At 42.7% G+C, this 15,519-nt stretch overlaps 1 protein-coding gene across 1 annotated transcript in view; it reads left to right on the forward strand.

The window, feature by feature from the left end:
* The first annotated feature begins 1,337 nt into the window (after window positions 1–1,337).
* Window positions 1,338–15,519, forward strand: part of myo15aa (myosin XVAa) — a 29,136-nt gene continuing 14,954 nt past the window's right edge. Inside the window, exons 1-34 of the mRNA XM_041062606.1 lie at window positions 1,338–1,847; window positions 2,319–2,401; window positions 2,845–2,908; window positions 3,032–3,141; window positions 3,505–3,579; window positions 5,098–5,188; window positions 5,331–5,336; window positions 5,605–5,708; window positions 5,800–5,863; window positions 5,958–6,071; window positions 6,260–6,421; window positions 6,637–6,750; window positions 8,145–8,203; window positions 8,451–8,574; window positions 8,784–8,879; window positions 9,087–9,218; window positions 9,309–9,434; window positions 9,594–9,671; window positions 9,824–9,981; window positions 10,113–10,158; window positions 10,293–10,417; window positions 10,780–10,897; window positions 11,007–11,182; window positions 11,365–11,449; window positions 11,617–11,670; window positions 11,841–11,922; window positions 12,360–12,490; window positions 12,682–12,777; window positions 12,899–13,134; window positions 13,452–13,642; window positions 14,059–14,131; window positions 14,353–14,544; window positions 14,662–14,777; window positions 15,023–15,114. Of these exons, the coding sequence (XP_040918540.1) occupies window positions 1,353–1,847; window positions 2,319–2,401; window positions 2,845–2,908; window positions 3,032–3,141; window positions 3,505–3,579; window positions 5,098–5,188; window positions 5,331–5,336; window positions 5,605–5,708; window positions 5,800–5,863; window positions 5,958–6,071; window positions 6,260–6,421; window positions 6,637–6,750; window positions 8,145–8,203; window positions 8,451–8,574; window positions 8,784–8,879; window positions 9,087–9,218; window positions 9,309–9,434; window positions 9,594–9,671; window positions 9,824–9,981; window positions 10,113–10,158; window positions 10,293–10,417; window positions 10,780–10,897; window positions 11,007–11,182; window positions 11,365–11,449; window positions 11,617–11,670; window positions 11,841–11,922; window positions 12,360–12,490; window positions 12,682–12,777; window positions 12,899–13,134; window positions 13,452–13,642; window positions 14,059–14,131; window positions 14,353–14,544; window positions 14,662–14,777; window positions 15,023–15,114 (4,068 nt within the window). The 5' untranslated portion in view covers window positions 1,338–1,352. The remainder of the gene's footprint in view (window positions 1,848–2,318; window positions 2,402–2,844; window positions 2,909–3,031; window positions 3,142–3,504; window positions 3,580–5,097; window positions 5,189–5,330; window positions 5,337–5,604; window positions 5,709–5,799; window positions 5,864–5,957; window positions 6,072–6,259; window positions 6,422–6,636; window positions 6,751–8,144; window positions 8,204–8,450; window positions 8,575–8,783; window positions 8,880–9,086; window positions 9,219–9,308; window positions 9,435–9,593; window positions 9,672–9,823; window positions 9,982–10,112; window positions 10,159–10,292; window positions 10,418–10,779; window positions 10,898–11,006; window positions 11,183–11,364; window positions 11,450–11,616; window positions 11,671–11,840; window positions 11,923–12,359; window positions 12,491–12,681; window positions 12,778–12,898; window positions 13,135–13,451; window positions 13,643–14,058; window positions 14,132–14,352; window positions 14,545–14,661; window positions 14,778–15,022; window positions 15,115–15,519) is intronic.

Below are 15,519 nucleotides of genomic sequence, written 5' to 3' on the forward strand. Positions count from 1 at the left end.
GACGCACGCTTCAGAACCCTTATCTACAGAATGCCAGCACAATACCTTTACAGAGAAGCACTTCCCCCATACCTGGTGGGCAGGGGGAGATATCAGCTGAAGTACAGGTAAGCCAGGAGGGGAGCCCGTATGCCACTCTTGGATTATCTAGTGCTTTGATGCAGAACTCCCGCTTGCGCAGTGCCTCCTACTCATCTCCACTACAACGCAATGCCAACCTTTATACAACGGTTCTCTCACCCCCTCAGGCTGAAGCCCCCCTTGCCTCTTCTGTACCCTCCTCCCCTCACTTGTCTTCCTCTATGCTTAACTCCCAGCTACGTAATGCTTCCTTTGCCTCACCCCTTCGGAGACACCTCTCCCCCATGTCTTCTGCCTCACCCGCTCCTCCTCCCACCACACCTCAGCAAGGGGCTATCAGAGGTACATCTCCACTCTTTTCTGGTGGACTCCGGACCTCCCAGATCCAGGGATCCATGTTCAGGCTTCCAGGCGGCACTTTGACAATGCCTCGGGGCCCTGTTGAGCCCCCTGTTACCACTGATGGAGGTGGGAGGCTGTCACCCATGATGCTCTCCAGTGCCTTGCAGAACCCAAGCCTTCGTCAGGCCACCTATCGACTGCCTGATGGCTCATTGGTCACCAGAACCGAACCTGCTGAACCTTCCTCAGGTCCATCATCACTCTCCTCCCCTATGCTGTCCTCTGCCTTGCTCAATCCCAGTTTGCGACAGGCCACATATCGTTTGCCCGATGGTTCTCTTGTGACAAGGACAGAGCCCACACCAGCACCCACCCCTTCCTCACCTATGCTTTCCTCTGCACTTTTGAACACTAGTGTACGTAAAGCGACATATCGGCTGCCAGATGGAAGTTTGGTTACAAGAAATGAGCCAGCATCTGAGCCTGTCACTGCTTCCTCCTCTATGCTCTCCTCTGCTCTTCTGAATGCTAATGTTCGTAAAGCCTCTTATCGATTACCAGACGGTTCAATTCTGACACGTCCAGGAGAGGAGACACAGAATGCTGAAAGTGCTGTATCATCACTGGGGCTATCTAGTGCCCTGATGAATGCTAACCTGCGTAAAGCAAAATTCCAGCTCCCAGAAGGATCTTCACTGTTTTCACGGAACCAGCCTCAAGCTTCATCCTCTGCCTCCCCTAGTCCCCTCCTTTCTGGTGCCTTGCTTAACACCAACCTCAGGGGTGCCTCCTATAGACTCCCAAACACATCACTGTTGAGGCAGCCTGGTTCTGCTGATACCTCTGAGCCACGCTCTCTTGACCTTTCCAACGCTCTTCGCAACCAGAACCTACGATCTGCCACCTACCGTTTGCCAGATGGAACTTTGATGACCCGTTCTCAGCCCGCTTCTGCACCCCAAACTCTTGACCTGTCTAATGCTTTATCAAAGAACCCAAACCTTCGTGGGGCAAAATACCGTCTCCCTGATGGGAATATAATGACACGACTTGGTGCCCCGAGGACTCCAGAACCTCGCTCACTCAACCTCTCTGGTGCCCTGCAGAATCCTAATCTCAGAGGGGCCTCTTTCCGCCTACCCTCTTCCTATGCTGTAGTATCACCCCAGGTCCAGGGATCTGGCCCTGAACAGCACTGGGCACAGGGCTCCGGAGTTGAGGGACTGCAGCAAGATGTGGATGTGTGGGGTGCAGAGAGGGTTCTACCTCACGGGACAGTGCAGAACCTCAATAAGTGGTCCATGTATAGAGACGGGGAACTGCTGGACCCCCACAGCCTGATGGGACAGGGACATGTGGGACCTGACCCAGGGGAATGGAATCTCAGCAGGGAGGGGGAACCACAGGGGCAATGGTTTGACAAGGTAAAAGTTTTGAATGACTCACACTACAAGTAGACACAGTTACTAAAGTTGGGCACTTTCCTGCAAATCTATTAAGTGTTTGTTTATGGTGTGACCTTGCAGTCTAATATTTTATTTTTGTATTTTTTTTATTTTTAATATTAGGGTGAAAAACTGGCACAGGTGTAGATTTTCAGGGGGTCTGAGTAATGTTAACTTGGGCTCTGTGTACTCTGTCCTTGGGATGTGTTGATGGTCTTTAAAAGAGCAAAGTGCGCCATTAGAGCACAATGAACAAGTAGGGTAAAATGTGTAAAACACCTTTCTTTGGTGTGGTGGTGGCAAATGGGCTCTGGTTACAATCAACTTTAAAAGAATTCAAAACAAAGAGAATCAAAACTTCCTTGCGAGTCAATGTGTGCGCATGTATCCATTGTGCGGTGGCCTATGTACATGTATCATATCCTCTGAGTGTGTGTGTATGTATTTTAGATGTACTCAATCAGAACCCTGCCCACCATAGCACACCGGGAGCTAAGAGAAGAAGATGGAGTGGAGGACATGACGCAGCTAGAGTAAGTAAAAAATCACATACAAGATTTAGGTTTGTCAAAGAGAAGAATACAATGTAACAGTAAAACATAAAAATTTCAGATCCAAGCACTCATCAGTATTATTAGTATAAGTATTAAACTGCATTCACTGTACAGTGTTTCAGTCATATTTGCGTGTCTGCACCGTGCACCGTATGAAGTATTGCTCACCAACAACTGGTTTTAAAGCATCAAAGACATGATGATCCTGGATGGATGATTTCTATATACAAAAAAAGTGTATTGTATAGTGGTGGAACGTGATCAAAGAATGATCAAGTGGACAAATGGGCAAAGTCCTTTGTAAGGAAAGATTGGCTCTGAATTCATTGCAGCTTGAACATGCAAAAAGGCTCAGGGTGGTAGTGTGATTTGGATTATTCTATAACATCCTTTAATAACCCTGCTTTAATTCTTCTGAAAAGGGAGATGCACGAAGGGTCTGTTCTGCTGAACATGAGGAAAAGGTTTGAGAGAGAGCTCATTTATGTAAGTATCTGAACAGTGCTCACACCAAACACCCATATAGCAACATATCTAAACTCAAATCAGATTCCTGTGAGTGATTTTACAAGTCCATCTCTTCATCTCTTCATTTTTTGTTGTCTTCAGACTTACATAGGTAGTATTCTGGTGTCTGTGAACCCCTACAAGATGTACAACATCTATGGGACAGACATGGTGCTGCTATACAAGGATCACGCTCTGGGAGAAAACCCTCCGTAAGTCATGTTCATTCTCAAACTGTGGAGACAGCAAACTGAAAATGATATTTTAGAGCACAACAACATAGATCAATTTACATAACAGAGTTTCATCCTCTTACTGTACAGTATCACTAACTAGCGTGTTCTACTTTGAAGCCTTTTGTGGGCTCGATTGCAATTAAAGAGCTAAAGGTAGAAAAATAAGTAAAGGAAGCAATAAAGGAAAGAATGATGCAGGTAAATAAAAGTTAAGAGAGGAAAGGGAGAGGATGGAAAGAAAGGATCAATACTGTGACAGTGTGTTTGAGTTCATTGCTGTGATCTCTTTAAATGTCTGAAAGCTTTTTGGAACCACTCTTTCTTCTTTCTTTTCTTCAGGCATTTGTTTGCCATAGCAAATGCTGCTTATTCCAAAATGCTGGATGCCAAACACAACCAGGTCATAATAATCAGGTAAGAGGCTGAATCTATGATCGTCACTCAAATCCTCTTTCATCTGCCGTTTTCAATCACTACCTATGCATTTTGCTGTTGATCATGCAAAGTTTTGAAGTTTTGGTAATGTTTAATAGTGCAACTTATAATTTATACCCATATAATTTGAATTGGGCACCAATAAAATACTTACTGGTTCCCAATGGTACTTAAATGTAGGTACAGTGACAGAAAACAATCTATCAGCTGGAACAGCTTTTATTAGTACCTGATCCATGCAACAAAATTACACTGTAAATTGCAGGTTGTATTAAAATCAAAGTTGTTTTTTTTTCATGTAAATCTTACATTGTCGTATAACATTAGTAAACTTCTAAGGTTTTGTAATTCTGTACCCTAGGTGTACACAATGTCCATTAAGCTTCTTGCACAGTTAGGTTTCCATCTCCAGTTGGATTAGTGTTTGTGAATTCATGAGTGTCTGCCTGTGGTTTGCTGGGTAGCAAACTTAAGACAAAGCCATCACTCACTCCGCTCACGCTCCGTCTGTCTGTCACAGGCGCTTCACTAGTTGTCAAAACTGATCTCCTGAAGGAACAAACACACACCAATATTTAGAAACCTTAAGTACATTTACATCTAACTCAGCTGTAAAAATGTACACACATGTACTATACATCTGTACATTTGCACATAGATATGTATTTTTAGAAATGACAAGGAACACTCACACACAATGCACAAATACGTCTACACTTGCACACACTCACACACACCTGGAACACTCTAGCCGTATTCGGAAGGAGACACCTGTAAGGAAAGCCCAGCCAGGTCTGGGCCAGGAGCAGGTTATATTTCAGATGTGTGTGTGTCCGAGTGCACATGTGTGCACCCTGTGTTTGTGTGTGTGTCACTGAGTGCGTGTTATGGGGTAACTGAGGTCTGGTGTACAGTGACCAGTAATGGCTCGGTTTTTAGCTAACTGGCCCAAGAGTTGAAACCTTATGCTGGAATGTGGTCAAGGTGCCGGTGTCCCTAAATACACACAGACACGCATGTACATAGACACACACATACACCCACACACACGCACACACACACACACCTTTCCCCCCCCTTTGGTCAAGCTTACATAATGGTGGTATTTAGCTGTTAAGCTGTTGGCAACACAGGGTGTGTGTAAGTGTGTGTGCATAAGAGCGTTTCAGGTGGTTTAACGCAAAAGTTGAACTGAGGCCTCTGCCTAATGCAAGATTAGTCTGGTCTCAAATCACTTAGTCAATTAAGTCAAACGCTCCACAGGCAGCAGTAGGCAGGTGAGAAGGATCAAATAATGCACGCTCTAAGTGATTAATAGAAGCCGGGTTCTCAAAGTGCGGCTAATGTTCACACTTTGGCCTTAATGAGCTTCGACTTCTTTGCATATGCAACAAGCAAAGAAAAAAGCTGTGACGAATTCAGCAGAGCACTGGTACAACTGGTCATATATATACTGTATAAATTACTGAGTCACACTGATGTGTTCCTGTGTTTCAGTGGGGAGAGCGGTTCTGGGAAAACCGAGGCCACCAAACTAGTCCTTCGCTACCTGGCAGCAATACATCACAAAAACAATCTTGCGCAACAGGTACACACAGACTTCTGCCATATACAAAGTGCCTGCCAGTATATATACACATACTCAAAGCCTGCCTTGAAGCATAACTAACACCTCTTTATGTCTTTTGTTTTTATTTGTCTGTTCCACTGATTGCTTTCCCTGGGTCCAGATTGAGGTAGTGGGGTTCCCTGCATGACTTTGATTTTACATTTTACAACTCATCTTCACTTATGGCCATAAGAATAGCAGGTTGCTGTGTTTTGCTGTGGTGTGTGACAATATTCATCAGAGAGCTTGTGTTTACATTTTTACACTATAGATCAGTTTGCTTTAAAAGAGAGTGGTAAAAAAAAAAAAGGTTGCAGTTTCTGTCATGTCATCAGCATATCTGTCATCCATCTGTTAAAAGTTGTTGATTTACGGTATGTTTGAATACCCGGTAGATACTTGAGGCAGCTCCTCTGCTGGAATCTTTTGGAAATGCCAAAACTGTGCGGAACGATAATTCCAGTCGCTTTGGGAAATACATAGAGGTCTTTCTGGAGGAGTGAGTATGAAATAAATACACAAAAGTTTTGGTCTGTGTTCCCATCTCACTCCATCTCTTCTTTGACCTGATCCTGTGGTTGTTTCTCCAGTGGTGTAATCAGTGGTGCCATAACCTCTCAGTATCTTTTGGAAAAGTCCCGTATCGTCTTCCAGGTGACACACGCAGACTCGTACGCAAGACCACACTTCAAATGTCAAACTTTTCAGTGTATTGAAGTGTTGAGGTTAATGTGTGCTTCCACTTCAGGCCAAAGATGAGAGAAACTATCACATCTTCTACGAGATGCTGGCTGGTCTTCCCTCGCAGCAGAAGCAGGCTTTCTATCTACAAGAGGCTGAGACCTACTATTACCTCAACCAGGTAGAAGAGACAGTGGAGCATAATGTATAGAAATTTTCCTGAAAAGTCTTTGTGAGAAACACTTTTCAAGTGTGTCATGTGGAGAAAAGGTCCCTCAGGTCAAGAAATACATTGAGTTTTGTTGATAAATGTTCATTTGGGACTATCGTGCAGTTTTTCTCCCTCTCTCTCTCTCTCTCTCCACACAGGGAGGGGACTGTGGAATAACGGGAAAGAATGACACAGAAGACTTCCTGCGTCTGCGTGCCGCCATGGAGATCCTTCACTTTACCCCTGACGACCAGTCGGCCATCTTTAGAGTTCTTTCTTCTATACTGCACCTGGGCAATGTCTACTTTCAGAGACATGAAGTAATATTTTATTTATGATCTTTCTTCATCTTTTGTACAGAATTCCCTTTCATTTTTATTATTCTCCAATTTTCTTTTCCAGGAAAAAAAAAACTAACAATAATAACATTAAGCAGGAGAAAGTATTATACATTACTTAATTTGAACATGGGGATTTTCTTGTGAGAAGAGATCAAGTAATGCTTCTATTTCTGTCTTTCCCTGCTGCACCGCAGGCTGATGGACAGGAGGTGGCGTCAGTGGTGAGTGCTCAGGAGATCAGAGTGGTGGCAGAGCTGCTGCAGATCTCACCAGAAGGACTACAGAAGGCCATCACCTACAAAGTCACAGTCAGTATTACACTGTTTTATGTGCATGTATGTTAATCTTTCTGTATCTATCCATTCTTGCTTAATTAGATTTATAACTGTGCAGAAATCTTTTTTTTTCTTCATTAACTCCTTAAAAACAAAAGGTGCTGGAGGCTGGAATCCATGTGATTCCTGAGCTGGATGGCTATCTATTGTGTTGTCAGTCACTCTCAGTACATTCACAGTCATTCTTAGTGGTGACAGGCAGGTAACATGGCAGCGTGCCAATGTCCCTCTATCTTGCTCAGACATATGTACTGACGTTAAAGGTATTGTATCGCCCTCAGTGTCGTTTACCCAGACACAAAGGAGACACACCTGTCAATCCCACACACAGAGCGATAGAAAGAAAGACAAGAAAGAGGCAAACTGCTGTCACCGGTCTACTTGTGTGGTTGTCTTGTTCTGTTGACGTCCTCTGGGGGATTTTATAAGACTTTCTATTCAAGCTGGCAACTCTTACACACCAGAGTTTTTGTGATATTTTTCTCTTGGCTGCCTTCCCATTTATAAGAGACTCACTTCAGAAAACACTCAGCATGCAGCTACAGACGTAATTCTACTTTGTCAGCACTGATTATTTGGGCATATTATTTACACTCTACACACACACATCTATATCCCACAAACACACATAAATGCACACATGTACAATCACACAGACATAAATAGACACACAACATTTGCACACTTGCTGCTGACTATTTTCTTTCATTACGCTTCTGGCAATGAAGATGTCTTTTGACTCCTTTATTTTGCAGTCTGTCATAGTGGATTATAAATATTTTTATAAATAGCTTCACTCAAAATTACTAAGAGAAAAGAGGAGGATTGAGACCCTAACCCTGCAGTCATAGTGAACTATAATTCCTTTAAAAGTTTTCTTGGACTGCAACAGAATATGTGGCAGTGAGCTCTGTCTGCGGCCCACAGCACAAAACCTGTAATGAGCTACATAGAATTCAGCCATTGTTCATTATATTATTTATTATGTCCAAATGTCTTCCTTGACAAAGGTCTGTAACAGGGACAATGGTGTAAATTGTCCCATCCGAAGAGATGCATCAAAACTACAGAGAAGAATCAAGAGAATGAATGAAGTTCAGTCTGCACATGCCCACACAGTCCTGAGAAAAGGTCTGGTTAGGCAATATAAATGAAAACACCTGTGTGGATCGACCATGGGGCTTTTAATATTTACTTGTAAACATCAAGTAATAAAATATTGGAAATTGAATTTAAGTATTTGAGGAGGTGAAGGAGTTGTGTAGGAACACAGGTAAAAGAGATGGGTGACATGATGCTGACATTGTTAACCTTTCACCCCTTTATATAAAATGTTTTACCTCAATCACTGACACTCTTCTCCACAGGAGACAATGAGGGACAAGATCTACACTCCACTGACTGTGGAAAGTGCTGTTGATGCCAGGTGAGAGACATAATGCACCCAAAACATGCACCACATGGAAAATTATTATTTTTTCTCCAGATGTATTTCACATTTAATACAATTCTGAAAGGGAAATAACACCAAATTAGATATGTTGATGAAGCTCCCAGGTAAATACAGATAATCTATGAAATGTTGTGTCTATGTCTATAAAAGGAGTTTTCCCTCCATTACTCCTGTCCCACACCCACTGTCTGTCTTTCACACACAAATCTTTGCTGTCCAGAGATGCTGTTGCCAAGATCCTGTACTCGCTGCTCTTCCACTGGTTAACAGAGAGGATCAATGCTCAGGTGTACCCTCGCCAACACACCCTCTCCATCTCTATCCTGGACATTTACGGATTTGAGGTGAGTGAGTTTTGTCATGGGTTTATCCTGGACACAGACAGAGCATCTTGTCTGTCATTTTCCTGTGTTACACATTAGAGAGACTCCAGAATAATCACTCTTTAGTAATGACATGAGACATAAAGAATCACCAGCTGTGTGCATATTTGTATGTGTACATACTTGTGTATGTGTGTGTGGGTGTGTGTGTGTGTGTGTGCGTACAACAGGATCTGGCCTTCAACAGTTTTGAGCAGCTTTGCATCAATTATGCAAATGAGTACCTGCAGTTCTTCTTCAACAGGATCGTATTCAGGGAAGAACAGGTGAGTCCACGTCACACCTGTGGGGACGTTCATTTACTCACACACCTTTCACATTGCAAACATACGATCTCTATTGGTCCTGAGACCATTAGTAAATGAATTGATTTACTGAATTACAGAAATAATAATAAGGTATGTGAATTCTTTATTTAGTCAGTGGAGTGGTATATTGTTCATGACATGGTGTTGTATGTAATCCCCATGCAGGAGGAGTACAGCAGGGAACAGATCCCCTGGCAAGACATCCCTTTTAGTGACAACCAGCCCTGCATTGATCTCATCGCCGCTAAGCCTCATGGGATACTGAGGATTCTGGATGACCAGAGCTGTTTCCCTCAGGTGAGAGAGGGGAAACACATTTACACATCTGTTACAGACATGTGGTGAATGATTGTACATGTCACTTAGACTCTAGTAATTTGTTGCCAGGCAACAGACCACACTTTCCTCCAAAAGTGTCACTATCACCACGGCAACAATCCACTGTATCTGAAGCCAAAGATGCCACTCCCAGAGTTCACCATCAAGCACTTTGCTGGCCGGGTCACCTACCAGGTAAACACCCTACCAGGTATAGAGAAATGCTGAAAATACATGAGGAAAGAGTTTATAAAAACTGTTAAACAAGCAGCAACATAAAACTTTCTGGAAGAGAGGGAATCCCCCTCTGATCAATGAGACATCACCCAATAATTTATAATGCTGACAATGCAGGTTTACAAGTTCCTTGATAAGAACTACGACCAGGTCCGACAGGATGTCCTGGATCTGTTCATCCACAGCAAGAACAAGGTGAGAGGAGAGGAGCATCCTCACATCAAAACAGTGTGCATCAAAGTCCATCATTACTCTTAAAGACCTGCTGTAATTCATGTGAACATTAACAGCTGCAGTAAAATGTTGCAATGCAGTGTGTGAACATGTGCGTGTATTTGTGTGTCCAGATGGTGTCAAACCTGTTCCTGGTTCACGCAGAGGTCATGGGTCAGCAGAGAGGAGGCCACATGAGGAAGAGCAGCACAGTCACCAGGAAATACCAAGCGCCCACAGTCAGCAGCAAGTTCCAACAGTCCCTGCTAGAGCTAGTGGAGAAGATGGAGAGGTGAAACAGAGAGCAGTGGAAATATTTAGCCTTTTTTTAAAAAATTCTTTAGGTTGCACGTTAGTTACATTAAAAAGAAAATTATCTGCTTATTGATATTATTGCTCGTTCAGTTTATTCTTCCATTTCAGGTGCAATCCTTTTTTTGTTCGCTGCATTAAGCCAAACAATATGAAGGTAGATTGTCATACATTTTCTGTTTATTCTGATCACTTTCATGCATGAGTTCAAATTCACTGTAACATGTAGATAATGGTAATCATATTTATTTAAAAGTGTGCCTACGTGTGTATGTCTATGTCTGTGTTCAGCAACCAGGTGTGTTTGAAGACGACCTGGTGAGCAGCCAGCTGCGACACTCCGGTGTCCTGGAAACCATTAGGATCCGTAGAGAGGGATATCCTGTCAGAATGCCATTCTACGTCTTCCTGTTCAGGTAACATGCACACAGTGTTAATTACTGAGTCCTGCTCCTCTTTAGCCTTAACCTGTATCGCTCAAAGGAAGGTTGAGTACACACCAGTCTGCAAAATATACAAACTGAGGATGAAACAGAGATGTTTTGAAACAGAAGAAGTTGTGTGTTTGGCCATTTTATACACAAGCAAATCATCACTGCATTGGATGAAAACTATTTCATCTGTTGCTCTTAATGTGAACATCAAGTATATGGTAGAGCTTTCTTAGGAAAAATCTATTGTCAGCTAAAAATTAAAATGAAATTTTATTTTTTAAGCCCATGCCTTCTTTTGTAGGTGGTTGTGCATGTACATGCATGTGAATGTGTGTCATCCCCAGATATAAGTCGCTGGTGGGGATTCGAGAGGTTCCAGCTGCAAATGGAGAGAACTGTGTGATAATGCTGAGTAAACTGTGTCCCCTCAGACCAGGAGTTTACCATGTCGGAGTCACAAAGGTGAGGTTCTCCTCCAGTTTGTTCATATTGACTCTTTTATTATTATTAGGTATTATTAAGTATGCATGAATGTGACATGTATGCATGTGTGTGTGTGTCTGAAAATCAGATGTTTCTGAAGGAGGACATCTACCAGTTGTTGGAGTGTAAACGGGAGCGCTCCCGTCAGCTCGCCGCTCTCACCCTGCAGCGTTACACCCGCATGTTCTTTGTAAGGAAACGCTTCGTGGCCTTCCGCAAAAAGATCATCGGGCTGCAGGCGCAGTGCAGAGGCTTCCTCATGAGGTGAGCTGTGAGCTTCTTTGCTGCTGCCACTTCCATAACTATCAGTTAATCTGTGGATATGAGGTAAAAAGACTGATGTAGCTGAAAAAAAAGTGTATGTCACTCTACTGACTTTTACTTTCTTCAATATATGCACAAAATACACAGACAAAATTTACTCATGGTGTCATTCTGTCCTCCAGGAAACGCTATGTGAAAATGAGGGAGAGTCTGGTCCGTTTCCGCTCCCTCGTCCACATGTATGTCAACCGCAAGCAGTACATCAAGGTACGTGTGGTGTGTATGATTTCTGTTCATATTTGGTGGGGACCGTGCTGACGTACTCATTCATGCATGTGTTGCATAAGAAATTCCATAAATCAAATGGAACATATCACACACTTAGAATTGTTCCAGTTAATTTTCAGTTTGTGATTTTTTTGATCTGTCTGCAGAGGAAGTTTGAAGCACAGAGGAAAGCAGAGGAGGAGAGGAGGAGGAGAGAGATGGTAAGACGGAAGTTTGGACAGGATTCACACAAGAAACGTATTCATAGAAGTAATGTGTTCTTCTCTTACAAGTCAGGAAAGTTTTGGCACGGGACACCCACGGATCATTTGAGAATCTCTCTAAATTCATGTTCACTTTGCAGATAAATTAAAAACAGTAACTCTTTCAGGAGCTGACCAAGAGGGAGGTGGTGAACGTCACGCACTTGGTGATCCCTGCAGAGCTGGGAGCTTTACTGCAGACAGCAGGAAGTGAGTGGATGTCTGTCTTTCTGTCTTCCCCATTAGAGTTCATCATGTGGTTCACATACGTATTATTTATAAGTCAAATGGCTGAGAGTGCTTTGTTCAGTCCATTAAATGTATCTCATCTCTTCAGCTCCAGAACTGATCTGAATAGTCCTGACTGGGTGGGGGCAGGAGTTGATTCAGTTAATTAATAAACTGTATAGTGACATTTGTTAAACTATCATTTTGAATAGATTCTGAAACAGTTTCATGTCCTAATATCACGGATTGTTCGACAGCAAACCAGTAGTGTAAACACACAAAATACATGTAATAGCATATATAAATTGTGTTCTCAGTCATGCAACAGTGGTAAATGTACTGAATCTGAATCTGAATAACATCAAACTACGTTATGTATGCTGGCCCACCTGTTCACTCCTCTCCCTTCCTATCTGTAGTCAGGAGGGAGCTGCACTCAGACTGTTTGGCTCTGCTTCAAACTCCTCATATCCAGGAACAGGCTGAACTCACTCTGCCTCTGGACATCAACAACTACCCGTTCTACCGCTATGTGCAGATCTACTTCAGGGTGAGATGTGCATCAGCGCAGAATATTTCAAGCAGCTTCAGGACTGAAGATACGCTTTAAACTATAACACTGTGTGTTATTTTAAGCTGGCCCTTCAGCAGTTGTGTGTGGTTATTCCTCCATTTTTTCTCTTGTAAAACTGTCCTGTGAAAATTTCCTGATAACACTGTCATTTTTTCTTGTTTCTGTAGGAACCAAAGTTTGGGATGTTGATGGCCCCTCTGGAGTCACCCCTGACCCGAGTAGAAGAGGATCTCAGAGGGGAGGCTCTGGAGCTCTTCATCATGGTGGGCTGACGTCTTTCCTAAACTCTTTTCTTAAATCTTCATCTACCCACGGATCTGGAACTACTGTACTGAAACTGTGATTGTCTGTAATTTGTTTTTTTTTTTTTGTTTTTTTTTTCAGGTTTTACGATTTATGGGGGACCCTCACCTGAATGGGGCACAGGAAAACATGTTTGGGAATTACATCATCCAAAGGGGCCTGATGTCCCCGGGGTTACGGGATGAGATCCTGTCTCAGGTTGTCAACCAGGTGTGGAGGAACGTAAACTCCGACAACGCTGAGAGAGGCTGGCTGCTGCTGCTGGCGTGTGTCTGCAGCTTCACCCCGTCGCCCAAGATGGACAAATATCTACTAAAGTAAAAAAGAAAATAATAATAGTAATTCTTATACACATGTGCACACAAAAATCATACTGATGAAAATATTTCCAATGCTTTTTATGTGAGACTGATTATCCATTTTAAAAAGCACAAAATGAAATTTAAGGAAACTTGTGAAAATGAATGGAATTGATCAAACCACATTCCAGGTTTGGATAATTCCATGGTACTTGGTTTTAATTTTGAAGATCTAGTTAATAACTTTAGTGTAAAACAAATGAACAGAATACGCTGGAAGGGTCATTTTTTTCCTCAGATAAAAACTATAACCTCATTTGATCTTTCCTCTCCAGGTTTGTATCAGACCACAGCCCTGCTGGTTGTCAGGCGTTGCTGCAACACAGACTTATTCAAGCCAATCAGAAAACACAATTAGGTTCAGGCTCCACCCCCGATACTGCAAGGACTTATCCGCTGTCGCTGCTGGAGTGGACGGCCAATAGGAAGAAGGCTAACATGGTGCTGCAGGTGCACTGTTTTGATGGTGAGCTGCATCTTGCCTCTTTTAACATCACATTATGTAGTTTTGCACAAATATTCACGAAACTCACTTCAGATTTTTGCTTTTACATTCAGTTGTAAACATACTTCTCAATTTATTTTCATTGGGCAACAGAAAACTAAAGGATGATTAAATATCATGTAAGCAGTCTCAAAGAAAAGTGAGGAGAACTGCAGGGCAGGGACCGTTGGCATCACCTTCATTGAGTGGGATCAGTTACAGCCCCTGATCATTGATTATTCATTGCCAGTCAGGATCAGGTGATGGCACTTCAGGGCTCTTGGCCTCTGAATTGCAACATTTATTGTATAGTGTTTGTAAAGGACTAAACAGTCTGTGTGATTTTCAAAACCAAAATGGAAACAAACAGATGCAGATTCACTCATTTCTCTCTGCAGGAGGGTCGTTCCTGTGTCCGGTCCATTCCTGGACGAGCGGTGAGGATTTAGCAGGACACATCCTGCGCCACAGGTGTTAACATTGTACACTCATTCAAATTCATGTTCATTTAGGGATGTTCATATGTTTTTCAGCTCATGTTTGTGCATTCAGTAAGAATTCATCTCTCTATATTTCTATATTTCATCACTATGTTTCTTTATTTTGTCCTACTAAGACCTATGTGTCTGTTATATTCATAATCCTAATTTAAAATTAAAAATGACAGGTATATGATGTGTGTTCTCTTGCAGGGGGGTGTCTGACTGGTGGAGGGGGAGTTCCATTCTAATGAAGGAGCACGGCCAGTGGGTGGAGTTAGCGGGTCACGACTACGTGATGGACCTGATTGCAGATCTGGAACTTCCCTCTGACTTCCCGAAGCAGAAGAGTTACTTTGTCATTAGCACTGACGACCCGGCCAGAGTCAGATCTAATGCCAGCCTGTCAGTACACAAATCACACACACAAAAACAGGCACATTGTACATGTAATTGAAGTGCAGATATCACACCAAAGAAATGAATTTACCTCTGACTATTTAACCTCTCCTCTCCTCTTAGTGCTTTGGTTGGCAGCGGCTTTGACTCAGATGAGGAGCTTGTTCCATCCTTTCCTCTGAGCAGCAGCAGCAGACCTGCCCGCAGCCTGCCTGACTCCGACGGTTACTACAGCCATGGTACACACACTCAGATATATCTAAAATATATCTGAGTGTGTTATATATATATATATAAAAATATATACAGAAGCAGAAAGTTTATGGTGTGTATAGTTATCTGCTGCAAACATGTGTCCTGATGTAAAACCTATCGCACCTTTCTACCGTTAGATAATTATGGTTTCTGGTTACTAAAAGCACTGAATGTGTAAAGTGTAAACAATATGTTTAAAGCCTCTTTGCTCTCTGTCTGTGTCCAATAGAGTCAGATGCGTTCAGTGAAGGTCAGACTCAGAGAGGAATGGACCGCTACCTGGACAGTCTGTTTGACCCTGTGCTGTCAGACAGCAGCATAGTGAGTCCTCACACTCTGGTCTACAACGAGCCACACATCCTAAAACATTCCTTTCTCTTCTGCTTTGGAAATGCTTTAGTGCTGAAGTAACTACTTCATTAATATATAAATCGGTTTAATTGTCTAAAACACTGTAAAACACTAGACTTCAAACTTCAGTAATAAGTTCAAAGTCAAGTCAAGAGTTGTGGAAATGTAAAACCAGCTGAGATGCCTTCATTGGACTTGAGATTGAGAAATAGATTAATATGTAAAAAAACTGTCTCGTCACACCCCCCCTCCACCTGACCTGCCATCTGTGTGTGAATGGAAGTGGGGTGTTGATGGATGGATGGAACATGTGATCCGCCGCTTCTGTTTGTGTATGAATGGAGCAGACAGGAGGGATGATTAGGTTACTGAGCG

This window comes from Toxotes jaculatrix, chromosome 18 (assembly GCF_017976425.1).
Source record: "Toxotes jaculatrix isolate fToxJac2 chromosome 18, fToxJac2.pri, whole genome shotgun sequence".
Taxonomy (NCBI): domain Eukaryota; kingdom Metazoa; phylum Chordata; class Actinopteri; family Toxotidae; genus Toxotes; species Toxotes jaculatrix.